Here is a 27,414-nt window from a genome sequence, read left to right as displayed (position 1 = left end):
GCAAGGGGCAGCCAATCCATGATTCTCTCTCATCACTGATGTTTCTGTCTCTTTCTCACTCTCCCTTCTTCTCTGAGGTCAATAAAAAAAAAAAAAAAGCAAGTTCTTTCAGCACCTCAGTGGGACTCAGGGAAGGGGGCCTTTTCTTCCAGATCCCCAGATTCTCATTCTCCTGGGACAGCAGGGAGGCTGCAGCTCGGACCCAGGCATCCTGCTAACTCAAGCTCCAGCCCTATAAAAGGAGGCCCAGGGGGAAGCCACTGGTGGTAATTCCAAACCTGCAGGCCAGGCCTTGGGAGTTTCCCTCTCACAGGGAACAGCCAACAGGGTACCCTGCTTGTGGAGAAGTCCCCCTTCCCCCATGTCTCACTCACCCATGGCTCCATAAGAGAAAAGGAGGGGCTGAGATCAGGCAGTAGTACTTGCCCAGCAGAGGGGCACCAGGAGCATAGCATTCTGGCTGCAGTGCAGCCAAATCCCTCCTCTGCTGCCATAGCAACACTTCCTATATGGGGCAGGGCAGCTGGAGGAGTTGACCTGGGCTCCCTCCTCAAGTGAGAGGACCTTCTTTAATGGTAAGACACCCACCCCATTCACCCATGCTCCTTTCTCAGTCTCAGTATTGGTCTCCAGGTGCCCTTCCCCCCAGGCCTGTCCAACACACAGGGGTGCTCAGAAGGTACAGGTCCACCTGCCCACACCAGAGGTTAGAAGGCTTGTTCCAGCCCCACTCCTGCCCCTGACAGGGTACTAAAGCCTTACTACTCCCTGGACACCCCCTCAGCTATGGGCTGATACTTTCCATGGCACACCCATGGTTTCAGGGACTCAGACACCCCCACCTGGGCTCTGGCATAGGGAAGGGACAGCAGAGGGGCCCAGGGGCTCCCAGACTACACCTGCCTCTGCTACACAGCTGTGTGATCTTGGGGCAGAAATGATCAAAGGGCAGACTTCATAGGCCAGTCATAAGGGTGGAAGGCGGTGGTGGGTGGAAGGAGGTGGCTCATGCCAAGGGCCTGGGACACAATAAGTGTAATCTAAAAACAAAGTAGGGCATGCGAATAGGAGGGAGCTGCCCAAGCATCCCCTGCTCCAAGCCAGATACAGGGTGAAAAAGGCAGTGGAGGAAGGACTCCCAGGCCTCCCCAACCAGCCTCCAGGCTGTGGGGACAGCCACTGGAGCAGGGAGGACAGAAGGTGGACCAAGGGCAACATTTCTTCCCTTGACCCTCCAGCAAACGCTCCCCTCTAGTGGGGAAAGAGGATCTCAGGAGATGGTTTTCCCAGAAGGCCTATCCCTGGAGCTGGCCCCTCGGCTCACACCAACCCTGGCCGCCAGCAGCGGTTTTCCTAATAGAAGCCAGGTGTGGGCCAGATGCCCTGGGCGGAAGTAGGGGGGCAGGGCCATGCACAGGCAGCATTCCAGGCTCACTGCCCCCACACCAGCACAGGCACTGTCCCAGCAGCAGGGAGTGGGTGGGAGCCACCCACGCTCTTCCCAGGTCTCCTCACTGAGAAGCCCCTTTAGGGGGGCTCCCTCCAAAACCAGATCTTCTCCCTCCCTCTTCTAGGAACTTGGAACCCCTTGGACAACAGCCACTGAATCTCTACCTCAGCACCATTACCATCCCCTCCTTGCTGGAGAAGGAGATGAGGAGGAGGAGGAGGAAAAAGAGGAGGAAAACGAAGAAAAGGAAGAAAACATTCAGGCCAGGGAAGCTGGCAATGCCCAGTCAGGGCAGGAATGGAGGTGCCACACACTGTTCCCCAAAACCTTGGGTAGCAGAGGGCAACCTGAGAAAGCTGGGGGAACAGGGCTTCAGACTCCCTCTTTCAAGCTGAGCCTGGGACCCCCTTTCCAGGCAAAAGCTTGGAGACTAGCCACAGAAAGCTACAGTGAAGCTCACTGCTCACACCCGCACTGCCCTAACACTCAGATTCAGCTATCCCCACCAGCCACAGGGGCACGGCCTGGGGGAGGGGAGTGCTAAAACCACTCCTGCCCAGCTTGGTTCACCTGTCAGGGCAGAGCCTCCTTTTGGTCTTCAGCCAGCCAGAGGTGGAACTGACTGGACAGTCTTGGGCAAAAAGTTGCAAATGGCTAGTAAGGGGGACTGTGTGGGCACATCTATGTGTGTGTGTGTGTGTGTGTGTGTGTGTGCGCGCGCGCGCGTGGGGGTGGGGGGGATGGGGTGGGAGGGGATTGCCAGGGCCCCTAACTACCGCTGGTTGGGTTTAAGCTGGTGGATTATCCCTTTCTCCACTTGGGGAAACAAGCTCTAGAAATGGAGACCAGGACATCTGTGATGAGACCGGGGCTTTGCTGGGAGTTTCTCCTGAGCTAGCAACAGAGCCTTAAACTTCACCTTTCCCAGGGAAGAAGTCTCCTCAGGTTCTAGAAAAATCCTTTAAAAAGTGAAAACCCCCTCATCTCTTTTTAAAAAATCTTTTACAAAATGTAAATCTGCTCATTGATGCTTAAAACTCTCTAGTGGCTTCCTACAGCAAAGGTGAGAGGCCCTTCACCCTGGGCCCTGGCTCTCCTCTGTGGCCCTCACTCCTGGAGCAAGCTCATCCGACTTCTGGCTGTCCCCTTTGCACCACTCAGGCCTCAGCTCCGAGCCATCTCCTCAGGGAAGCACTAAACTGCCTCAGCAAGAGAAACCCCTTGGCAAGTACCCCATGTGTCTGTCTCGTTCACCACAGAACATTCCAAGCTTGGCACCAAGCTGCTATAGAATGAAGGAATGACTCTGAAGTGGCTCAATGCCTATAGCATGAACCCAGGGGCCAGCCTTCCCACTCAGAACTCATAGGGACATACACACCTCATTCACAATAGACAAAACCAAACAAGCTCATTACTGTGTCCCTCAGATCGGGCAGGCCCCCAGCACAGCCCACAGACCCTGGACAAAGACTTAGAGTCTGCCTACTATGAGACCAGAGGGTTGCAGAAGGCAGCACTGTGTCTTTTGGTTCCTCTGTGGCTAGCCTCTGCTGGCCATGCCAGGAAGGGTGGGTGGGGATGAGGATCTTAAAGGAGAGGAAGCTGGAATTCCAAATTAGTTTCCTGAAGCCACAGGACACCTCCAGTGAAGGCCTGTGGGCAGCCCGGCTGTGCCCCACCCTGAGATCAAAGCCAGACCCTCCCAGGACCCAGAATATGCTTCTTGGAAAGAGCTGGAGCCCACTTCTTAGGTGACCCACACCCACCCAATGGGCCTTGGCCAGGAGCATGGGGTGTGGCAGAATCTGTCAACCAGGAGGCTGAACCTGCCCCTGCCTGTTCATATTGGAGCCACTGGGTCTCAACCAATCCCTGCTGCCCAGACAACTCACCTGGGAGGCCTCAGGCTTTGCTCTGGGGTCAAAGATCCTCAGCTGCTTGTCCTGGAAAAGCAAAGAGGAGGCAACAAGAGTACAATTAGGGTGAGCTGGGTCCCTGAGGGCCAGCCTGTCTCCTGGATCCCAGGCTCTGATGGTCCCACTCCTCAGTATACAGGGCTGGTGTTCAGCACCAGGAGACCCCTCCCCAGGCTGGTTCCTCCTTCTCACCACAGGGGACAGGCTCCTTTTCCTGCCTTAGTCACTCACAATAGAGAACTCACTGACAAGAGTTCACATTTCCTAAGTATCAGGCATGTTACATGCAGGATCTCGCCCCATCTTTCCAACCACCTCGCGAGGCAGTGTTATCACCATGACCCCTTCACAGATGGAGAAACTGAAACCCAGAACAAAACTCTAGGCTACCAGCTACTACATGTGTGTCCAGCCCTGTGCTGGCCCAGAGGGGCTCACGGGACAATGCCATTTCTACACTTAAAAAATTTGGTGTCGCCAAAACCGGTTTGGCTCGGTGGATAGAGCGTCGGCCTGCGGACTGAAAGGTCCCAGGTTCGATTCCGGTCAAGGGCATGTACCTGGGTTGCGGGCACATCCCCAGTGGGAGATGTGCAGGAGGCAGCTGATCGATGTGTCTCTCTCATCGATGTTTCTAACTCTCTATCTCTCTCCCTTCCTCTCTGTAAAAAAATCAATAAAATATATTTAAAAAAAAAAAATTTGGTGTCTAACCAAGATGATGAGCTTACACATCTTAGCCATCACTCAGCACACAGTTCCAGATTACCCCAAGATGGCAATAGGAACAGACAAAAAGGAAAAAAAGAAAATGCCTCTACCTATATAAGGACTTTATATCTGTGTGTGTGCATACATAAACATATGTGCAGAAAGAACTGGGAGAGAGGGGGCAGAATCTGAATCCATTATTTGCAGGCTTGGCCATGACAAGTTCTTTATTTTTTAATTGATTTGAGAGAGAGAGAGAGAGGAAGGGAGGGAAGAAGAGAAATACTGATGTGAGAGAGAAACATCGATCAGCTGCCTCCCGTATGCGCCCTTGACCAGAATCGAACCTGCAACTCAGGTATGGGCTCTGACAGGGCATCCAACCTACAACTTTTTTGGTGAACAGGACAATTCTCCAACCACTGAGCTATCTGGCTGGGGTATTCATGATAAATTCTTAAGTGCTAAAAGGAAGATGCAGAATAACATGGCACGGTGCAATCCTACTGTGGTAAAAAGAAACAAAATCCCCTATTTGTCTTTCTCCTTGCTCAAGTTTGCTGAGCAAGGAGAAAGATGTCGACTAGTACAAGCCATGTGTTAAAGATGGGTACCAGGGCTGGGGGATGTGGGGATTGATAAGCTTTTCCTTTTCCTTTTTATTTTTTTATTTTTTGAAATATATTTTATTGATTTTTTTACAGAGAGGAAGGGAGGAGAGGGATAGAGAGTTAGAAGCATCGATGAGAGAGAAACATCGATTCAGCTGCTTCCTGCACACTCCCTACTGGGGATGTGCCCGCAACCAAGGTACATGCCCTTGACCAGAATCAAACCTGGGACCCTTCAGTCCGCAGGCCGACGCTCTATCCACTGAGCCAAACCGGTCAGGGCAGCTTTTCCTTTTTAAATTCTGGAATGGTTCCACTTTGTTTCAATCAATATGGATTCACACTTTCATATTTTGAACAACAATGAACCTGCAATGAACAACTGGAATTTGAAATTAAAAGCACAATACCATTTACAATAGCACCCAAAATAGTGAAATACTTAGCTATCAACCTAACAAAATATGTACAGGATCTCTATGAGGAATACCATAGAACTCTCATGAAAAAATCAAATAACTAAATAAATGGAGAGAGAGATAGTCCATGTTCATGAACAGGAAGACTCAATGTTATCAAGATGTCAGTTCTTCCCAACTTAAACTACAGATTCAATGCATTCCCAATGAAAATTCCAAGTTATATTGTGGGTATTAACAAACTGATTCTAAAGTTTATATGGACAGACAAAAGACTCACAATAGTCAACTCAATATTAAAGGAGAAGAACAAAGTTAGAGAATTGACGCTACCTGAATTTGCTCTAAAACAAAAGCAATCAAGACAATGTGGTATTGGCCTAAGAATAGACTAAACAGATTAAATGAGTAGAAAAGAAAGCCCAGAAATAGATCCCATATAGTCAACTGATCTTTGACAAAGGAGCAAAGACAATAGTTTTTTCAACAAATGTTACTAGAACAATTAAACATCACATGCAAAAAAATACATCTAGACTTAGACTACACCTTTCATAAAAATTAACTCAACCTAGCCGGTTTGGCTCAGTGGATAGAGCATTGGTCTGTGGACTAAAGGGTCCTAGGTTCGATTCCGGCCAAGGGCACATGCCCGGGTTGCGGGCTTGATCCCCCCCACCCCGAGTAGGGGGCCTGCAGGAGGCAGCCATTCAATGAGTCTCTCATCATTGATGTTTCTCTCTCTCCCTCTCCCTTCGTTTCTGAAATCAATAAAAATATATTTTTAAAAATGCTTAACATCATATCTCATTAGAGAACTGTAAATTTAAACAACAATGTGCTACAATTACACACCTACTAGAATAGCTAAAATTAAAAACAAAAATGAAGATACCAAATGCTAACATGGGTGTGGAGCAACAGGAACTCTCATTTGCTGCTGATAGAAATGCAAAATCATGCAGAAATTTTGGAAGCCAGTTTGGCAGTTTCTTACAAAGCAAAAAATATTCTTACCAGATGATACAGCAATTGTCTCTTAAAGTATTTACCCAGATGAGTTAAAACTCAAGTCCACATAAATGTTTATAGCAACTTAATCAAAACTGCAAAAAAACTGAAAGCAACCAAGATATCCCCAGTAAGTGAATAAATACATTGTGGTGCATTCACATAATGGAATATCATTCAGTGATAACAAGAAACAGCTAATAGCCCAAACCATAAAACTCCTAGAAGAAAACATAGGGGAAAAGCTCCATGATGTTGGACTTGGTAATGACTTCTTAGATATAATACCAAAGCATAGGAAACAAAAGTAAAAATAGGCAAGTGGTACTACATCAAGCTTAACTTTTGTTATAATCAAAGAACACAACAGAGTAAAAGAACCTATGGAATGGAAGAAAACATCTGCAAATCATATATCTGATAAGGGGTTAACATCCAGAAAATATAAAGAGCTCATACAACTCCACAACAAAAAAATCAAATAACCCAATTAAAAAATAAGCAAAGGATTTAAATAGACCTATCTCTAAAGTTATACAAATGGTCAAAAAACATGAAAAGATATTCAACATTACTAATCTTCAGAGAAATGCTTATCAACACCACAATGAGATATTATCTCACACCCATTAGGATGATAACTATCAAAAATCCAGAATATAACAAGTATTGGTGGGAATGAGGCTAAATCAGAACACTTGGGTACTGTTGGTGGGAATGTAAAATAGTAAAGCCACTAGGAAAATAGTGTGGTAGTTCCTCAAAAAATTAAAAATAGAATTATCATATGATCCAGCAATTCCACTTTAGAGTACATACCAAAAAGAATTGGAGCCCTAGCTGGTTTGGCTCAGTGGATGGAGCGTCAGCCTGCAGTTGAAGGGTCCGGGTTCGATTCCAGTCAAGGGCACATGCCAGGGTTGCGGGCTTGATCCCCAGGAGGGGGTGTGTAGGAGGCAGCCAATCAATGATTCTCTTTCATCATTGATGTTTCCATCTCCCTCTCCCTTCCTCTCTGAAATCAATAAAAATATCTATACTAATAATAGAGGAATATGGAAATTGTCCAGGACACCATCACAGTAACGACTGAACAGCAGGCTGCGTGGGGCGACCAGGCCGGCAGGGGGGGTTAGTGAGGGACAACCAAATGACTGAACAGCAGGCTGTGTGGGACGACCAGGTCGGCAGGGGGGGCAGTAGGGGGCAACCAGGCCGGCAGGGGGGCAGTTGGGAGTGACCAGGCTGGCAGGGGGAGCAGTTAGGGGTAACCAGGCCAGCAGAGGGGGCAGTTGCGGGCGACCAGGCCCGTGGGGGGGGGGGGCAGTTGGGGGTGACCAGGCCAGCATTGCGGGGGGCAGTTGGGGGCGACCAGGCTGGCAGGGGGGGCAGTTAGGGGCAATCAGGCCAGCAGGCAAAGGCGGTTAGGGGTGATCAGGCAGCAGGCAGGTGAGCAGTTAGGAGCCAGCGTCCTGGATTGTGAGGATGTCCAACTGCCGGTTTAGGCCCGATCCAAACTGGCAGTCGGACATCCCCTGAGGGGTCCCAGATTGGAGAGGGTGCAGGCTGGGCTGAGGGGACCCCCCATCCCCGTGCACGAATTTCATGCACCAGGCCTCTAGTATTTTTTTTAAAAAAAGAAAGAATTGGAAACAAGGTCACAAAGAGATATTTGCACACCCACATTCAAAGCAGCATTATTCACAGTAGCTAAACTAAACATGGAAGCAACCCAAGTGTCCATTATGGATGGATGAAGAAACAAAATGTGGTATATACATACAATGGAATATTATTCAGTCTCAAAAGGGAAGAAAATCCTGTCACATGCTACATGGATGAATCTTGAGGACATTACACTAAATGAAATAAGCCAATCACAAAAAGACAAATACTGTATGATTCCACTCATATGCAGTATCTAAAGTAGTCAAATTCATAGACATAAAGAAATTAGAGCTGAAACCGGTTTGGCTCAGTGAATGGAGCGTTGGCCTGCGGACTGAAGGGTCCCGGGTTCGATTCTGGTCAAGGGCATGTGCCTGGGTTGTGGGCACATCCCCAGTAGGAGGTGTGCAGGAGGCAGCTTATCGATGTTTCTCTCTCATCGATGTTTCTGACTCTCTATCTCTCTCCTTTCCTCTCTGTAAAAAATCAATAAAAAATATATATTAAAAAAAATAAAATAAAAAAAGTTAAAAAAAAAAAAGAAATTAGAATGGTGGTTGCCAGGAGCTGGGGGAGGGGCAAAGAAAAGTTGTTTCATGGGCATAGAATTTCAGTTCTACAGATGAAAAAGTTCTGAAAACCTGTTTCACAACAATGTAAAAATACTTAACATTACTGAACTGTATACTTAAAAATGGTTAAGATGCTAAGTTTTATATGTGTTTTTACCATAATTTTAAAAAATAGCTATCAGTCCACAAAAAGACATGGAGAAACCAAAAATATATATTACTAAGTGAAAGACGCCAATGTGGAAAGACTACACATTGTACTACTCCAACTATATGGCATTTGGGAAAAGACAAATCTGAAAAAGATAGCAAAAAGATCAGCGGTTGCCAGTGGTTTGGGGACAACGAGGGAGGGATGAATAGGTGAAGCGCGGGGACTTTTAGGTTGGTAAAATTATTCTGTATGATACTATAATGGTGAGTACATGGCATCATGCATTTGTCAAAACCCATTCTCATTATTGATGTTTCTAACTCTCCCTCTCCCTTCCTTTCTGAAATCAATAATTTTTTTTTTTTAAAGGAAAGAGCCCTAACCGGTTTGACTCAGTGGATAGAGCGTCGGCCTGCAGACTGAAAGGTCCCAGGTTCGATTCTGGTCAAGAGCATGGACCTTGGTTGCGGGCACATCCCCAGTAGGAGGTGTGCAGGAGGCAGTTGATCGATGTTTCTCTCTCATAGATGTTTCTAACTCTATATCCCTCTCCCTTCCTCTCTGTAAAAAATCAATGAAATATATTTTAAAAAATAAAAAGGAAAGAAAAAGAAACACCAATGATGAGAGAGAATCATTGATCAGCTGCCTCCTGCATGCCCCCTACTGGGTATCAAGCCCAAAACCTGGGCATATGCCTTTGACCAGAATCGAACCTGAGACCCTTCAGTCTGCAGGCCAATGCTCTATCCACTGAGCCAAACCAGCTAGGGCTCATCATTGGTGTTCTTATCTCTTTCCCTCACCCTCCCTTTCTGAAATCAATAAAAATATATTTAAGGGGGAAAAAAGCATGAAAAAAGATGTGGAGACATGAGCTTGCTGGCATGTGATGTGGAGGGGAAGAGATTGCCATGTGAAGAAAGTGAGTGGCAGGAATAAAGGGGCAGCTGGACAAGGGAGGGGCCAGCTCAGAGATGGCCTGGAAAGCCACACCTCCCTTGGCGGACCGTCCCAGGCTTTCCTGACACACCTCAGCAGGTTCCCAGGGTCCCTGGGTCACTCCTGGCAAAGCTTTCCCTGCTAGTTTAGTAAGCACTTGCTATGTGTTAGGCGGACACCACACACAGTCCAAGATTAGCTCTAAAGCACCACTCCACTCCAAAGCCTCGTGTTCAGGATGTCATTTAGAGACAGAGATCAGACAGCCAAGGACATTGAGGGACAGAGACAGGCAGAAAGAACAGTGAGAGAGAAGTGAGAGGACAGAGAGAGGCAGAGAGAGACAAGAGACAAAGAGAGACAGAAAGGGAACAGAGAGACACAGAACACAGAGAGAGACAGGTAGAGACAGAACAATAGAAAGAGGACAACTATAGACAGAGGAAAGATAACAAGGGACAGAGACAGGGAAGCAAGAGACAGACAGAGGATAGGGAGAGACAGAGAAATGCCAAGCAAGAGAGATCCCCTCCTGGCAGCAGGAGCAACTCACACCTGAGTGGCAGAGCCACTGTGGAGAGCCAGCAACCTGGATTCAAACACCAACTCCACCACTCAGGTGCTCTGTGATCTGGGCAAACCCAGAGCCCTTGGTAGGATGAGGACAATGGCAGTGTCTCTCACAAGTCAGTAACAGTCTTGGTACGTGAGCAGTCCCTAAAGGTAGTTGGGCCATCTAACCAGGGCTCAGGTTGGACAATGGAGGCTGGTCTTGTGCTGATGGGGGTCTACGGGACGGACCAGACAGAGGGGGTGGCACAAGCTGTGGGGGACAGCATGTCCGCTGGGCTCACAGTAGCAGAGTGGGGGAGCTATCCATGAGGCAGGTGCACCCCCTAGTGGCTGCCTGGAGAAGCTGGGAGGGCGACAGGAAAGGACTTTGGTGGGATTGGGCCCAGGCCTAGCAGGGGAATCACAGGCCCTGAGAAGGAAGAGCTGCTCCATGGTAGGATGGGAGTCAGGCCAGGCACCAGGGAGGTTTCCTCACCAGCAGGGAGATGGTGCTGAGAGGGGGGAGGCTTTGATGGGAAGCATCTTCCAGCTTCCTCCTTCCCTCCCTCCCTCTCCCTTCCTCTCTTTCATTCTGTGCTTGTCTCTCTCACACGTCAAGGAAACACAGGATAGAGAGGGTTTCTCATTGGAGGCGGAGTTCACAGCCTAAACGCAGGACTCTGACAGGTCGGTTCCCCTGCCTGAGATGCCTGTCCCTTCCTCAGTGAGGGCTCATACCAGAGGACCAGCCCTGACCTCACTGTCCCTTTGGAAGTCAGGCTCACCAGCCTTTAGCCTGAGCAACAGCTGCCACATGACCACCTTGTCCTCGAGCAGCAGCTTCTTAGGGGCCAGCAGCCCAGTCTTATTTACCTCCTGACACCCAAAGCTCAGGCCAATGTCTAGAACCTATTGTTTAATGAACCAAATGAGGGGAAAAGTTAATAAAGACTAGGAAATAGGTAAGTAAAATAAGCCAGACAGAGAAAGACAAGTATCATATGATATATATGGAATCTAATGAACAAAATAAACAAACAAACAAAATAGAAACAGACTCATAAATACAGAGAACTGACAGGTGTCAGAGGAGAGGGGTTTAGGTGAAAAGGGTGAAGAGATTAAGCAATCAACAAAACAAAAAACAAAAAGAAACAACCTCATAGACACTGACAACAGCATGGTAATTACCAGAGGGAAAGGGGAGTGGGGGGAGGTTGACGAGGGTAAAGTGGGGATAAAGGGTGATGGAAGGAGATGTGACTTGGGATGGTGAATACACAATACATGGATAATGTATCACAGAATTGTAACACCTGAAACCTAAGTAATTTTATTAACCAACTAGAGGCCCAGTGCACAGACTCATGTACTGGTGGGGTCTCGGCCTGGCCTGCAGGGATCAGGCCAAAACCGGCTCTCCGGCATCCCCCGAGGGGTCCCAGATTGCGAGAGGGCAGTTCTCCTGGCTCCCTCCTCTCTGGTTCCAGGTGTGTCACCCGAGAACCACAGCTGCCAAGTCACCACAGCTTGGCAGCTTCTGCGTTGAGCATCTGCCCCCTGGAGGTCAGTGTGCATCATAGCTACTGGTCAGATGGTCACTTAGGCTTTTATATATATATAGACTAGAGGCCCAGTGCACAAAATTCATGCACTGGAGGGGGGAAGGGGGCTCAGCTGAGCCTTCCCCCTCTCCAATCTGGAACCCCACAGGGATCGGCCCTAAACCGGCAGTCAGACATCCCTCTCACAATCCGGGACTGCTGGTTCCCAACTGCTGGCCTGCCTGCCTGCCTGATTGCCCTTAACCGCTTCTGCCTGCCAGCCTGATCTCCCCCTAACCACTCCCCTGCCGTCCTGATCACCCCCAACTGCCCTCCCCTGCTGGCCTGGTTGCCCCCAATTGCCCTCCCCTGCCGGTCTGGTCGCCCCTATCTGCCCTCCCCTGTTGGCCTGATCACCCCCAACTGCCCTCCCCTGCCAGCCATCTTGTGTGAGGGTGTGACAGTCAATTTGCATATTACCGCTCTATTATATAGGATGCCACATAAATTCAATTTTAAAAAATGCTTTAAAAAAACAGGAAATGGGACCTCCAAGAAGGTGGAAAAAAATAGTAGAGATGGAAATAGATTCCACCAAGTATGCAGACACATTTTCTCCTTCAGAGGTGTCCTTACCTGTATACCCCCTCCCAACTAGCTCCTGTCCCCATTCCCTATCCCTGCCACACTTCCCACAACTGCCCTTGCAGGCTTTTCCTTGCCTTCCCCCTATTCTTCACATGTGGCTTTAGGCCACAATATACTCCAAAAGGTCCTGAAGGTCACCCATGTCCCCAAATCCAACAAGTGAGTGTCCTTCACCTCTTTACAGACTCTACCACATAAACACACATAGTGCCCACCCTTCTATCTTCAGCTCAGCTTGCTGCCCAGAGCCCTAGTTGATGAACTCGAAAGATATCTCTGCTTGAATGTCCCAGGTAACACAAACCCAACAGGCCTATAGCCAATACCCAGAAGCCAGCATCATAACCCCCCACTCCTCACATCCAGCCCCTCACCAACCCACAGTTGTCATCCCCAAGTCTGCCCTTCTGTACCACCCCTGGCTGAGGACACTCCTCTCCTCCCCCAGAAGCTGTAGCACCTTTACTTTGGAAATGGGCCCTGCAATGCTCTGTCCACAAGGCAGCTGGGGAGTTTTCAAAATGCAAATCTGCTCACTTCACACTATAGGCTGTCCCTCTTCTGGCTTTAATCACTCCAGTGTTTTCTGGTTGTTTCTACAATAACAAGCACAACCCTTGTGCACTAGACTCTGCTCTCTGCACACAGCCCTGCCCTGGCCCCTGCACCCAAACCTGCAGTTCCCAGAACCTCTTTATGTCTCATGTCATTAACCCTTCCTTCAGAGCCTGTACCCAAGTCCACTGTCTATGGCCAAGCCTTCCCGGCTCCTCTGACCAGCTTAAAGCACTTCATGTCTCTCACTCAGATCCCATTTCACAGGTCAGTTACTGTTTAACTAGAGGCCTGATGCATGAAATTCATGCAAGGGACTCTGCCCTACCCCCAACCCCCTCACCCCACCACGGAGGCCCTCACAGCCCCTGCTTCATCCGAAGGTTGTCCAGAAAGATGTCTGGTCTAATTTGCATGTTACGCTTTTATTATTACAAATCTGTCTGATTCCCTAATCCACATTGGCCGCCCACACCCCAACAGGACTGGGCAAGCATGGGGCCTGGTGTCAGCTAGGACTATGAAGTCTGCATACTGGGTATGAGGGTTGACACAGCGTTCTGAGTCTGAATTCTAAAAGTTCGGACAAAGCAGATAGGCAGGCAGGTGAGGCTGCCTGAAGTTGGTGATGGGAGCCAAATGGCATAAACCAGAGCCCAGCAGGGCCAGAGGGGGGCTTTACTTGGGCCCTCATCTAATAGGGACCCCAGGCCCTGGTACCAAGGTGGGATAGGTGTTTGCAGATGTAGGTGTGAGCCTGAGGTGGGAGGCCAGCTGAAGTGGGGGAGGGGCTCATGTGCCTTCTGCCCCATAAATACCACCCAGCCTGACAAATACAGCCTAGAATGTGTGCTCCATGACACCATGGCCCTGAGAGGAACAGGGCATGCCTCAGGCCCACCACAGGCACTTACTTGAGCCTCACCTCCCACCTGCTTACCTTGCATGTTGTGCTCACCAGGGCTCCGTCTCGGCTCCAGACAGCACCCTGCACCAGGTCCCTGTGGGCTGCCAGCTCTGCAGAGAAGCAGCCAAGGTCAAGAGGGGTACCAGGGTCCCCACACCCTGCCCTGGGCAATGAGAACACAGGGAAGTAGATGGGCCTAGTTGGAGTTAACTCTCTGGGGTGAAGGCAGCAGCTGCCAGAGTCCCTTCTCAGGTGGGAGGAACAAGGGCAGCAGCTCCTTCCAGATACTCTGTACTATATCCAGGGGCTCCTTCCTCAGCCCTACCATTGTCAGGCCATGCTCCTACTCTGAAACTTTCCAAGGTTTCCTGCACCCCACCCTCATGGAATTGCTGTGTTGTGCTGAGGAATAATTAAACTCTCAGCACAGTGCTGGGCACGTGATAAGGGCTTGAGATGATAGTTAAAGGTGGGGTGATTCCCTAATGACATCTGCCTAGTGACCTTCACCTCTGCTTCAAAGGTCAGGCTGGTCTCTTCAACTGTGCCAGGAACTCTTTGGGGGCAAGCCTGCACCTTGTACTTTCCATTCCTTGTGGCACAAGATGCCTCCATGGTGGGCACTGACTAATGCTGTCAGGAGAGGAACCCTGAGACTCCTAGTTATGCTACTAATGGCCCTTGGCCTCAGCCCCACTGTGAGTGTGGTGTACCCTGGACACTGCACAGCTCTGGGGTGCCAGTTTGTCCTTCAACTCTCTGAGCCTTGTGTATGTGTTTGTATGTGTTTAATTTATTGATTCTAGAGAGGAAGGGAGAAAGACAAATATTAATTTGTTGTTCCACTTATTTATACCTTCATTGACTGAGGCTTTTATGTGTCCTGAATGGATTAATCCCGCAACCTTGGTGTATGTGGATGACATTCTAACTAATGATCTACCTGGCCAGAGCTGAGCCTTGTGTTTCCCCTAAAAAAGAAGGACTCTGCAAAACGGATTCAGTGGCACTACCACAAAAAAACACTTGGGCTCAGCTGAGGTTCATACTGCAAGGTCATAACCAGTCAAATACTGAGGTGTCTGGCTCAAAGTTGTTATCATGCTCTGGATGTCTGTGTCCCCTCCACATTTCACATGTTGAAACCTAACCCTCACTGTGATGAAATTTGGAGGTGGGAGCCTTTGGGAGGTGATTAGCTCATGAGGGGGAAAGCATCCATGAATGGCATTAGTACTTTTATAAAAGAGAGCTCCCTCCCCTCTTCACATGTCTCCATGTGAAGACACAGGGAATAAGATGGCTGACGATGAATCAGGAAGTAGGTTCTCATCAGACACCAAATCGGCTGGCACCTTGATCTTGGACTCCCAGTCTCTAGAACTGTGAGAAATAAATTTCTATTGTTTATAAACCACCCAGTCCATGGGATTTTGTTATAGAAGCCCATACAGACAAGGTCAATCTATATTGGGAAGATGAGAGGAAGGAAAACATGGCGAGGCAGGGATGGGTTGGGACTATAAGAGAGCAAATTCTCATCTCATGGGTAGAAGTCAATAGTTTGTTTTCAAAACTGAAATGACATACAGGGACCCCAGTATGTCAAGAAAGAACAGTATAAAAAAGTTATTTAGACATGTGGAGGATAAAGTAGAAACAACAGCTGTAATTAAAACAGGTGCCACAGGAAATGGAGATGGTGGGGTGTTCATAAGACTTGGTTTTATACTATGTACAAGTGAGATTTTGATACTTACTTTACAACTCATGATATCAAACACATAAACAAGGAAACAGAAAAGTTTCCAGGAGGGGGCTGCCCAGAAAGTGACGTGGCTAGTGTGGCCCATACCTGTTAGGGGCTGCTGCTTAGCCACATCCCAGACCTTCACGGCTGTGCCTGCCGTGCTCACCAGGATGCCATCCACAGTGGGGTGGAACTGCAGCACCTCTACCCGGGTGTCCTCGGGGCCCAGCACCAGCCCAGGTCCCGGGGGCAGCGCCTGGCCAGAGGCTGGCAGTCTCCATAGTTTCATCTGCGGGAAAGAGTAAGTTTGTGAGCCCAGGAAAGGGAGGGTCCTCACTGCCCCGGACTCCAGGGGTCATGCTTGGGCATGAGGCTGTGTGTCTGTGTTGGGAAAAGGAGGGAGACCTGGCTCAGGATCATGAGTGTGGTTGAAGGCTGGGGGGAAATGGGAGCAGGGAAATCAGGGGTTCTGACCCATCTCTTCTGAGCCTCCCACACTACCCCAACCCTGATGTCTTTAGGGGTCAAGCAGTAGGACAGCACATCACAGGCAGGGCTCCGGCAAGTGCACAGGAGTATGTGGGAGTTGGTGTGGGTTAAGGAACTAAGAAAGTCTGGGCTGGCCTAGCCCTGCAAATCCGTGGAGGAGCTGAAGGGGTAGTGGGAGGGGTTGGACTAGGAAGGAGCAGGGCCCCAGAGGCTCAGGGGGCTCAGAAGGCCCCAAATAGGAGTGGGTGAGGCATTGAGCAGCTCTTCTAATGGTTCCACTCACCGTCCTATCGGCTGAGCCTGTGGCCAGGAGAAAGTCATCAAAGGGAGAGAAGTCCAAGTCCGTGATCAGGTCTGCGGGAGAGGAATGGCTGACTCAGGCCCAACAAGAACCCGCCAGAACATCCTGTTTCCAGCCCAAAGTGCTCTTTTCCCAAGGCCTGGAATCAAAGCCCAGGGCTTCAGAGGTGACATCTCTGCACACATGGAAGCAGGCTCAAAGTCCCAGAAGGAGGGCATCTCTGCAAACTATGGGCAACTGCCATAGGCCTGCCTGCAACACATTTCCCCGAGAGCCCTGTGGACCCAGGGTGGCCAAAGACCTGGCATGGAGAGGTCAGCAGGGCAATGGGAAAAGAGCTCCTCGCTGATGTGGCTTAGTTGGTTGAGTGTCATCCCATGCACCAAAAGGTCACCAGTTCAATTCCCAGTCAGGTCTCATACTCAGGTTTAGGGTTCAATCCCCAATCAGGGTGCCTACGGGAGGCAACAGGTGGATGTTTCTCTTTCACATTGATGTTTCTCTTTTTCTTCCCCTCTCCCTTTCTCTCTAAAATCAATAAAAACATATTTTAAAAAAATAAAAGGTATTTCTGTATAAAAAACAACAACAAAAAAAATCCTTGGATTACCAGGAACCTGAAGTCACCTAAAGCCCAGAGCCTAGCACAAGGCTTGGCAAGAATATGTGAATGAACACAGTTCTGGCCCCACTGTAGTCGGACTGAGTGGGATTCACAAACCACTCAGTCTGACTGTCCCTCAGCACTTCCTCAGGGAGACATATACATGTGTGCAGATGCAACAAGGAGCAAGTTCTGCCCACAGGGGTGACCCATAGATCAGGGGTAGGAAAGCCTTCAATGAGATGCATGGTGAATCCTGGAGGAGGCAGTAGGGGGAGGAGGAGGAAGGTGGTTGTCACATGCCTGACCTAGGCATTCTCTACCCCATTACTCCCCCCAAAGCTAGGGCTGACCAGTCCCAGTGTGGGAATGCACCTGATCTGTGCCCCAGCAGCCAGCTTCTCTCTTAGGAGAATTAAACCTGGAATGGGAAGGCCTAGCAACAGGGTGCTTTCGGGACTGGCCTAGGTGGAGCGTTACCAGCTCAGAGGGAGCTGGCAGCTTCCATGCCAGGACCCTCCTAAGACCTGCACACCTAGCTGCTCCTTTGGTTCTGGAAGCTTCCCAGGAACCTCCCAATAAATTTATTTTTGTCTTAAGCAAGCTGGAATTGGTCTGTTCTTTGCGACCAAAGAAACTGAACTTCCCAGCTCTGGCGGGTGGGGGTTGGGGTGAACCAGAGCCCAGAGGGGAAATGAGGCTGGGGGGAGGGGGGTCGCAGAGAGGAGACCAGGGCTTGAGTGTTGAGGGGAATGTAAGCAGGACAGCCAGGCCTGTATCACCACAGCAAAGAGCAGAGTGGCCACCCTACTGCCTGCCTCTCCACAGGCCAAGCATTACATTTTCCTCCCGGCCAGAGATAAGGAAGACAAAGGGGAGTATGAGGACAGGTACACCTTGGGACAGCCTCAGCCTGGACTCCTGGCCACAAAGCCCTGCTGCCCCACCCTGCAGGCTCCGAACTGGACAGGGCAGGCACAGGCCTGGAGCAACAGCCAATGTAGGCAGTCTGGTATGCTGAGGGAATAAGAGGTAGTAATGTGACCGATCTGAGAAGCCTGAGTCCTTCATGTGCATTTATCTCACCAAATCCTCAGTGACCCACCAGGATGGCACTGTGGCATCATCACCCAAGTGGAGGACAAGGACACAAGGACAGAGATGTTAAGTAACTTGTCTAGAGCTAAGAAAGGGCAAAGCTGAGGGTCAGGCCAGGCTGTCCAGCTTCAGAACCTACAGACTCAGCACATCATCACACTGCCTTTCCCAAACTGGGGCACATCCCCGGCTCACCCCACAGCCTAGACATGCAGAAAGGCCCTCTAGATGCCGCCCTGCCCAAAGAGCCACTTGGCCCCAAGGCAAGACATAGAAGGCGCTCCAAAGTCTGGGCATCCTGAAGACAGGGCAGAGCCCAGCCCATCACAGTCTCCCCACCACCATTGGCACTGGTGCCTTGAAGGCAGGTTCTGAGAGAGCTGGAGCTCAGCTATTCTCACTGCAGCTTCCCAGCAAGGTTGCTCCTGCAAAAAGAGGCTCTGAATAGTTGGGGCTACAGTGAGGCTACCACCCGCCAACAGAAACCTGGTCCAGCTTCTATTTGGAACCCCCAAGTCACAGGGCACTCACCACCTCACAAACTCCACCAACTTGGAGCAACTCTCCCATGAATAAAAAATATCTAGAAGCAAGCAGAAGGGTGCCTAAGAGCACAAGGTCAGATAGACCTGGCTCTGCCGGCAGCAATATCAACATTGGCAAGGTCCTAACCTGAGCCTCAGTTTTCCTAGCTGCAAAGTGGGTTACTTTTAAATATACTTGAAAAAGGCGTGAGAGTAGATGAGAAAGCAGACTTCTTACATATGCTGCAACACAGGTGGATCTCAAAGTATTATGCTAAGTGAAAGAGGACAGATTCAAAAGACCATGCATGGTATTTTCCATTTATGTGAAATGTTCAGAAAAAGCCAGTCTATAGAGCAGAGGCTGGCAAACATTTTCTGGAAAGGGTGAGGTAGTAAATATTTCAGGCTTTTAGGGCCATATGGTCTCTGCTCAACGCTGCAGTTGTTGAGAGAAAGTGACTACAGACTGGCCATCGATGAAAAGGCCTGGCAGTTTTCCAAAACAACAGTTTACAAAGACAGGCAGCAAGCCAGATTTGGCCACACCAGTAGCTTGCAGACCCCAGCTGCAGAGGCAGAAAGTATATCAACAGTTGCCTGAGGCTGCAGTGCCTGAGATGGAAATGGTTTAAGCACAAAGGAGCATGAGGAATCTTCTGGGGAAATGTCTAAAACTGAATGGTGGTATACACAAGCCTGTAACTTTAATAAAAGTCATCAAATTCTTCATTTAAAATAGGTAACATTAATGATATGTAAATGATATCTTGATAAAGTTGTAAAAAGCTTTAAAAAAGGATTAGATGAGAAAATGGGGGGGGGGGGGGGGGGAAGGACATAGAGAGGGCTCCATCAGTCTTCATTACTGTTATTTTAAGAACTGCCATCATCATCATCATGATTCCTACATTGAGCTGCACACTCACAACAGGGACCAAAGGTTAGCCCCCTTCTCTCACCTAAAGCCATCCAACAGACAGCCAGGAATGCAGGCCAGGAATGGCCCACAGCTGCCAAAGCTGGACAGGGAGCAAGGAGACAGCCGGGGGCCGTCCTAGGAGAGCAAACTGTTTCCTGAAAGTCGGCAGATTGCCAGGCAGGTTGTTGGGAGCCCCCAGAAGTAGCTGTGGCAGACAAAAGCTCTCTTTGTGACAATTTATCTCTGGCCCTGCAGCCCAGCCCACACTTTCCTTGGAGAGCTCAGAGGAGTCTGGTTGGGGAGGAGGCCTGGTGGTGAGGGGTGGTCTCCTAAGCTCCAGGAAAGGACATGGGGATAAGAACCACATAGAGTTGAGTCCTCTGCAGTAATAGGAAGCCAGCATCAGGGAGTCTAGTGCAGGCTGGTGGTGCATATCCTCTTTCCTCCCAGCTTGACCACATGGTGCACCCAGCCTTCTTCCTCTCTGCCAGGCCCGAATTCTCTACCAGGATCTAGCCTTCTAATCAGGACCCCACCTGTCAGAAGGAACAGTGACAACAACAGGAGGGACCTGGAAAGTCACGGGCCTGTGAGACCAGGTTAGTATGAATCCCTGGCCCCAGAGAAGGAGGAGCAAGTTCCAGACTTCCTGGATCCAGCCCCCACTCACCAGAATGGCAGCCCAGGTGAGTCACGTGTCTCTTGTTCTCTCCCTGGCCTTCCAGAGGCACAATGTCCAGCACACCTGCCAAATAAACACAGTTGCTCTAACTTCCAGTCTAATGGGGACCATCTACCTCCCAGCCTAGGACTCCCAGGGTACACAAGATCTACTAGTAAAAGCTCAGCCTTGGACCTTCCTAGAGCCTCCACCAATTGTAAGATCCCATCCCTCTAGACATAATAATTGGCCCAGGATTAGGTGCTTGCCCCACACAAGAACCTTCCGTGACACTGGATATAGAAGGTAGTGGGGAAAGAGACTCTTTCTGGCATTGGGGATCATAAGAGGTAAGGTGCCAGCAGCTACCATTTTTCCCAGCTTTACCTAAGAAAGAAGTCATTACCCAAGGGCAACAAAGCCGAGGGCAAGAGAGAAGCCAGGATTTATAGCACTCATGAGCCTCTGGATACAGCTCTGCCTGAAGCCCCTGGACTTCTTAGATATACAAGTCAAAAGGGTATCATTCTTGCTTAAGAATTCAGTTTGTGCCTAGCTGGTTTGGTTCAGTGGATAGAGCGTTGGCCTGTGAACTGAAGAGTTCCAGGTTCGATTCCTGCCAATGGCACATGCCTGGGTTGTGGGCTCGATCCCCAATGGGGGACATGCTGGAGGCAGCCAATCAATGATTCTCTCTCATCATTGGTGTTTCTCTCTCTCTCCCTCTCCCTTCCTCTCTGAAATCAATAAAGAAATATATTTTTTTTTAAAAAGAATTCAGTTTGAGGTTTGAGTTATCACTGGCAACCAAAAGAGTCCCAACTAACACAAGGAGTTTTCTAAATCTTGGTTCCTATTGATCCTAACCACACTAGGCTCCCAGACAAGGAGTGGGTAGCATATGGAGACAACTGGAAAACAAAGGCAACAGCTCCCTCCCCACCCTCCGGGCCATGCTCTTGAAGACCAGAGCCAACGTGGTTTATACAAAGTATACACACACATTCTCACCAAAACCGATCTGATTACTGCATGTTGACCAGTTTGTAGGGATCTAAGGCCCTGCATAGTGCTACCTCTGAGCTCTGTGAGATCCCTCTAAGCTTCCAGCCTGCAATGAGTCTGCCCTTCTGCCCCATCCTATTTGGTGACAATGCCTGAATCTCCACACCCATGTCCCCTCCCCCCTACCTGTACGGTCGGAGTTGAAGGCGATCAAGCTGCAGCTGGATTTGATATGGTTCCCACAAGAGGGGGTAGTTCCTGCTCGAATGTCAGTGATCCAGGCCTGGAAATAAACAATAAGTACCCTGAAGGCCAGGGCTCTGCAACTGCCTAAAACAAGGGTTGAGGCATGATTCAGGGGACCTTAAAGCTGCACCATTAGAGATGCATTCCTTTGGATCAAACTCTGTCACCATTCACACAGTCCCTTAAAAAATGCAAAAGTTCTTGAAATGATAACCTAAGTCATAAAGGGACCAGATTTGCTTCTTAAATCAGTTCTCTGATAAGGGAGAGGAGGCTGTCAAAAGGAAACTCAGGCTGAACCAAGTCAAGGGGCTAACTGGGCAGTGTTCACTCACATTTGTGTGTTGTTTCTGTTAAAAGGAATAGAGAGAAACAGAGAACAGGGAAGTGAGCACCTAGACAGAATACAGACTCAACTTCCTCAACTGTATTGCTGAAGACCTCCACCGGAGTCCAGGGGTCTTCTCCAAACACCGGGAGGAAACCCCCAAGCCCAGAGAAGGGTAAAAGCAAGGCCTTCCCAGGAAATCCCATAGTGAATGACACACTACCAAGAAAAGGCAATAGTGTTAACACCCCCACACCCGAAGGAGCAGAGGAGCACTTTTTCTGAGACTAAGATAGGCGAGGTCCACATGATTTCTCTGTTGGTATCAAAACATCATTCAACACTCCTTCCTGCCACCTAACAATCGAGCACTCACATATCCCCAATTACCCACCCACAGTGTCCCGGAAACCACCTCCACCACGCGTTTCATTTTCAATGTTCACCTGCCTCTGATAAAAGAACATTATCATTTTGCATTCTTTTTCCTTCCTGATTCATGTTTACAGTACAAATACAGCGACAGGAAATACTTTTGAAAACAAGAACAGATCACCTGTTCTCCCATTTCCCTAACATAAACTGTTTTAAGTTCCCTCCATAATCTGTTTCCATGCCTGTCTGTTTACCTTGCTGGAATGAGGACCACCTGGGAACAAGCCCCAGAAACCCTCAGGGACACCCCAGACCCCGCCAAGCAGTACTTACTGCACTCAGAGGGATGATCTCAATGCAAATCTGAGCATCTCTCCCCAAACCCCACCCCATCTCCTTTCCTAACTCCCCACTGCACTCAGAAGAAAAGCCAACTTCTTCCTGTGGCCTTCGGATTCTGCAAGATCGCTCTGGACTCATTGGGCAACATGCTTCCCCATCACTGCCTTCCATCCACCATGGCCCACTTCCGTTCCTCCACCAGGCACTTTCCCACCCCACTCTCCCTCTAGCTGGCTGCATCCCACCCTTCCAGCCTCAGCTTAAATGTCACTTCCTCCCAGCAGCCCGCCCTGATCACCCTGGTGAGATTAACCCCCACCTCACTGTCTATCTCCATCTCTGCAACCTGCCCTGATGATGCAGGGCATTTATTAAAACTTGCAACGCCCTTGTATGCCTGGTCTGCTTGCTGGCGGTCTCCCTCGTGAGGCTGTATGCAACACAGGAAGGAAGTGCTGTGCTATTCACTGTTGTGGCTCCAGCAGCTGGGCACAGTGCATGGGAGATGCAGGGGAAATACTGTCAGGAGGTGAAAGCCAGGTTTCTGCCCCCAGCTGTGCTGATGTGCGCTGGCCCTTGAAAGGGTCACTACAGAGGGTCAGTTCCTAGGCCCACTTATTGAACCACACTGCCAGGCCCTCCAAATAACATGAGGAGCAGCAGACCAGGGTGGCATCCGCCCTGAAGCACACTCCTCGGGAGGCCCGCTGCCTTCCAGGGGCCTGAGAAGTCCCCCAGTACCTCTGGGCTCCACCTCCTCGAGCTTCTTTCTCCAGGCCCCACCCAGCCCCTGGCAGCATCACCCCGAGGAAGGGAAGAGCCAGCAGGGAGAGGAAGCGCTGGCGGAAACCCGAAGGAGCGGTGCGGCTCCCCGCTTCCATCTGACACAGCGGGACTCGTCAAGGCCAGGGCAGAAAGGGGCATCTCCTACACCCCAGCCCCAGGCAGGAGTGACTGGGACGTCAGGGAGGAGGAGCTGGCGCCAGAAGCGGCCGAGCCGCGGCTCCCCGGCGAGGACGACCGGAAGCCGAGAAGGCAGGCAGCCTTGCGGGCTTCAGGCCTTGGACTGGCCGGGCGGGCTATGCCACCTCGGGGACCCGGGGCCGGGCAGGCGGGCCGACCGCCCGCGGGGCTCATCGAGCGGCCAGAGAGCGTCCGGGAGCTGCGGACACTGCCTGCCGGGTGACGACGGGGCGGCCCGGACGCCGGTCCCGGGCCTGAAGGGGGCGCCTCGGGACAGACGGGCTCGGGGATCCCGGAGAGGGATCCGAGGAGGAAGGGGATATGGGGCCGGTGGGGGGAAGGGGGTGCGGGGTCTGCGGGCCGGGCTCACCTCACGGCGGGGCGGCCGGGCCTCTGTATGCCGGAACTTGGACACCTTGAAGCGGCTCATGGCGACAGGGACGGTGACAAGCACAGGTTCGAAGACCCGGGCGTCGGCTCTCAGGTGCACTGCGAGCAGCAGCGAACCCCGCGGCCTCCGGCTCCACCCGCGGCCCGCCGCCCTCGGCCACGCCCCTGCACACCTCGGCCAATCGTAGTCCGCTCCGGCCCGCTGGGCCCCGCCCCCTGCTCCGCTCCCACCGCGCGCGCGCCGCCGGCCCCACCCCCCGACCAATCGCTGCTCGATCGCCCGCCGAGGCCGGGACCGGATGGCAAAGGGGCTGGCGGCGCGAGTGGGGAGGTCACGTACGTGCGCTGACAGCCCCCGGCCAAGCGGCGCGTACGTGGGAACTAGGGGCTGCAGCCGCAATTTTGTGTGCAGGGATTTGCCCGCCGAGGCTTTCCAGGGGGCGGGGCGCCGCGCCCTCCCGGGGGAGAAGTGAGGGCCGGAATGAACTCGCTGCATTTCAGGGACGGGAACCCAGTCCAAGTCGCACAGATGGTGAATGGCAGCGGGAGAACGGGAGCCCAGGTCTGACTCAAATCCTTGCCCGTGGGGTCTACCCTACAGCCTCTGCATCCCACCCACCCTGCTTAGGCCAGGTGGTCTCTGCGGGAAGGATGGGGCCTTCAGCATCCCGTTATTAGGGCATGCCTTGGCTTCAGGCCTTGGGCGCTGTGAGGCGGGACTCCTCTAAGTAAATCAATGTACAATTTACAGATAAGCGGAAGGGGCAAAAGATAAGGGCGATGGCGAATCCTTTAAATAGTAAATGTGCCCAACCGGCGCTGCTTGCTTATTTAGTCCAGGACAACTCAGGAGAAAAGAGAGCGGGTTCAATTCACCTGAGGCCATTCATTGCACAAGCATTTCTCTTACTTTAAAAATTGACCCTACTCTAGCTGGTTTGGTTCAATGGATAGAGTTTCGGCCTGCGGACTAAAGGGTCCCAGGTTCGGTTCCCGGTCAGGGCACATGCCCGGGTTTCGGACTCGATCCTCAGTGTGGGACGTGCAGGAGGCAGCCGATCCATGATTCTTTCTTTTTTTTTTTTTTTTTAAATATATTTTATTGATTTTTTACAGAGAGGAAGGGAGAGAGATAGAGAGTTAGAAACATCGACGAGAGAGAAACATCGACCAGCTGCCTCCTGCACATCTCCCACTGGGGATGTGCCCGCAACCCAGGTACATGCCCCTGACCGGAATCGAACCTGGGACCTTTCAGTCCGCAGGCCGACGCTCTATCCACTGAGCCAAACCGGTTTTGGCCATGATTCTTTCTCATCATTGATGTTTCTGTCTCTCTCTCCCTCTCCCTTCCTCTGTTTGAAACAATAAAAATATTTTTAAAAATAAATAAATAAAAATTGACTCCATGATTCCAGAATATGCTTTCTGAATAAGGACAGACACCTGCTTAGGTGTGTCTGAAAAACGGACTTTGATCTGAGGAATGGGAATAATTGGTTGGAAATGACAACTGCTGTGAAAATTTCCTTTGCATAGCCTGCCGCAGACAGAGCTTCACTGGGGTAGGCTGTACTCAGGATGATAACAAAAGCTTGGCCTGACAATGGGCACAGATGGATACCAAAATGCAAGTTCTCTTTTCAGTTCAGTGAGGACAAAGAGGCAACTTACCAGTATCCTACTAAGTGAGTTAAGAGTAACTTTGTTCTCCATAAACTAAAATAGGAGGTCAGCCCAGCTGGCATGTATGGACCTATGAACCAGGAAGTCACTGTTCCAATCAGGGTACATGCCCAGGTTGTGGGCTCGGCCCCCAGTGTGGGGCGTGCAGGAGGCAGTGGATTAATGATTCTCATCATTGATGTTTCTGTTTCTCCCTCTCCCTTCCTCTCTGAAATCAATAAAACTATATTTAAAAAAAAATAAAAATAGGAGTTCAGTATTGTTGACTAGAGCCTAGGATTTGGAATTCTATGCAGTCTGGCAGCTTTCTCATAGCACATGAGACTTAAATTCCAGCAGCTTTGGAAGAGGCACCATCAGTGCAGTCTTGAGTTGGTTGTGATGTGTAGCTATTGCTTCTTTTTCTTTTCTCTTTAAAATTGTGGTAAAAACATGTAACAAAATTTACCATTTTTATTTTTTTAAAGTATATTTTTATTGATTTCATAGAGGAAGGGAGAGGGAGAAATAGAAACATCAGTGATGAAAGAGAATCATTGATCAGCTGTCTCTTGCCCACCCCACAATGGGCAAGTGCCCTGACTGGGAATGGAACCTTGACCTCCTGATTCATAGGTTGACGCCCAACCACTGAGACATGCTGGCCGGGCTTAAATTTTATTTATTGATTTGAGAGAGAAACACTGATTTGTTGTTCCACTTATTTATGCATTCATTGGTTGATTCTTGTACGTGCTCTGAGGTCATCAAACCTTGGTATATCAGGATGATACTGTAACTACTTGCCCTACCTGGCCAGGGCTAAAGTTTACCTTTTTTTTTTTTTTAATATATTTTATTGATTTTTTACAGAGAGGAAGGGAGAGAGATAGATAGTTAGAAACATCGATGGGAGAGAAACATCGACCAGCTGCCTCCTGCACATCTCCCACGGGGGATGTGCCCGCAACCCAGGTACATGCCCTTGACCGGAATCGAACCCGGGACCTTTCAGTCCGCAGGCCGACGCTCTATCCACTGAGCCAAACCGGTTTTGGCTAGTTTACCATTTTTTAAAAATATATATCTTATTGATTTTTCACAGAGGAAGGGAGAGGGATAGAGAGTTAGAAACATCGATCAGCTGCCTCCTGCACACCTCCCACTGGGGATGTTCACGCAACCAAGGTACATGCCCTTGTCTGGAATCGAACCTGGGACCCTTCAGTCTGCAGGCCAACACTCTATCCACTGAGCCAAACCAGTCAGGGCAAGTTTACCATTTTAAAGTGTGCAGTTTAGTAGTCTTAAGGACATTTATAGGGTTGTACAACAGATATTCTTAAGAAGGTAAATTTTATGTGCCTTTTCTCACAAAATTTTAAAAATATAAATCAACTATACAACTATTGCAAAGTTTATGTAAACCTCCCATATTTGCCTTATGTCACTTCATTGTTATCCCTAAATTTGCTTTTGTTTTTTGCCTAAACGGGCACAGTCATCAAGTGATAAAGTCTTTCATCCACAGAGGTAACCTAGGCTAAATCTGGTCCATATATACTAGTATGTTTTAGTTGGTTCACTTAGTGTTTTAAAAATTGGGACACTTCCTAAAAGTTTGGATTTCTGCCTCTCTTGAAAAACAAAACCCCTGATCTTCACTCGCAGGAAGAGAGAAGCCATGACCTGGCTGTGCTAGATCATGTGACTGTATTTCCACAAACTGGGGGCTGGTAGAAGCAACGTTGGAGAGTGTCCTCTTCCCCATTCCCACAGTGACCAACCTGAGCTCCACAGCAGGGGAGAAGGAAAGGCCAAAATGACATGAAGACCCAGAGAGTGACCATCTTTTATGTTCCCAGATCCATTCTGGCTGTAGAAAGTGATTCTTTCTAGTAGAAAGTTCAGAGCTCTAAGACTGCTGCAAACTTGAGCACAATAAATTACTTCATGAATTGCAAAGTTGAACTGACATCTCTAAGATTCCTTCCAGTCCCATGAGCCTATGAATGACCAGCTTTGTTCCTTTATGCTCCTAGTAATTCCATTTCACTGTCTTTAAGAACCCTGGAAGACACCTCTCAA

The 27,414-nt window shown here is 49.7% G+C and overlaps 1 protein-coding gene across 1 annotated transcript in view; it reads right to left on the bottom strand.

Annotated features, from left to right (window-relative positions):
* The window catches only part of CORO7 (coronin 7), a 57,978-nt gene extending 34,185 nt beyond the window's left edge, over nt 1–23,793 (bottom strand). Inside the window, exons 1-7 of the mRNA XM_070413093.1 lie at nt 23,642–23,793; nt 21,204–21,300; nt 20,022–20,096; nt 16,186–16,256; nt 15,519–15,702; nt 13,697–13,773; nt 3,346–3,396 (exon numbers count right to left, since the gene is read on the bottom strand). Coding sequence (XP_070269194.1) covers nt 3,346–3,396; nt 13,697–13,773; nt 15,519–15,702; nt 16,186–16,256; nt 20,022–20,096; nt 21,204–21,300; nt 23,642–23,701 — 615 coding nt within the window. The 5' untranslated portion in view covers nt 23,702–23,793. The remainder of the gene's footprint in view (nt 1–3,345; nt 3,397–13,696; nt 13,774–15,518; nt 15,703–16,185; nt 16,257–20,021; nt 20,097–21,203; nt 21,301–23,641) is intronic.
* Between the last annotated feature and the right edge of the window lie 3,621 nt (nt 23,794–27,414).

Source organism: Myotis yumanensis, unplaced genomic scaffold, assembly GCF_028538775.1.
Source record: "Myotis yumanensis isolate MYYU_CA2020_CCGP unplaced genomic scaffold, mMyoYum1.0.hap1 SCAF_4, whole genome shotgun sequence".
Taxonomy (NCBI): Eukaryota; Metazoa; Chordata; class Mammalia; order Chiroptera; family Vespertilionidae; genus Myotis; species Myotis yumanensis.
This window is presented reverse-complemented; position numbering and strand designations above follow the sequence as displayed.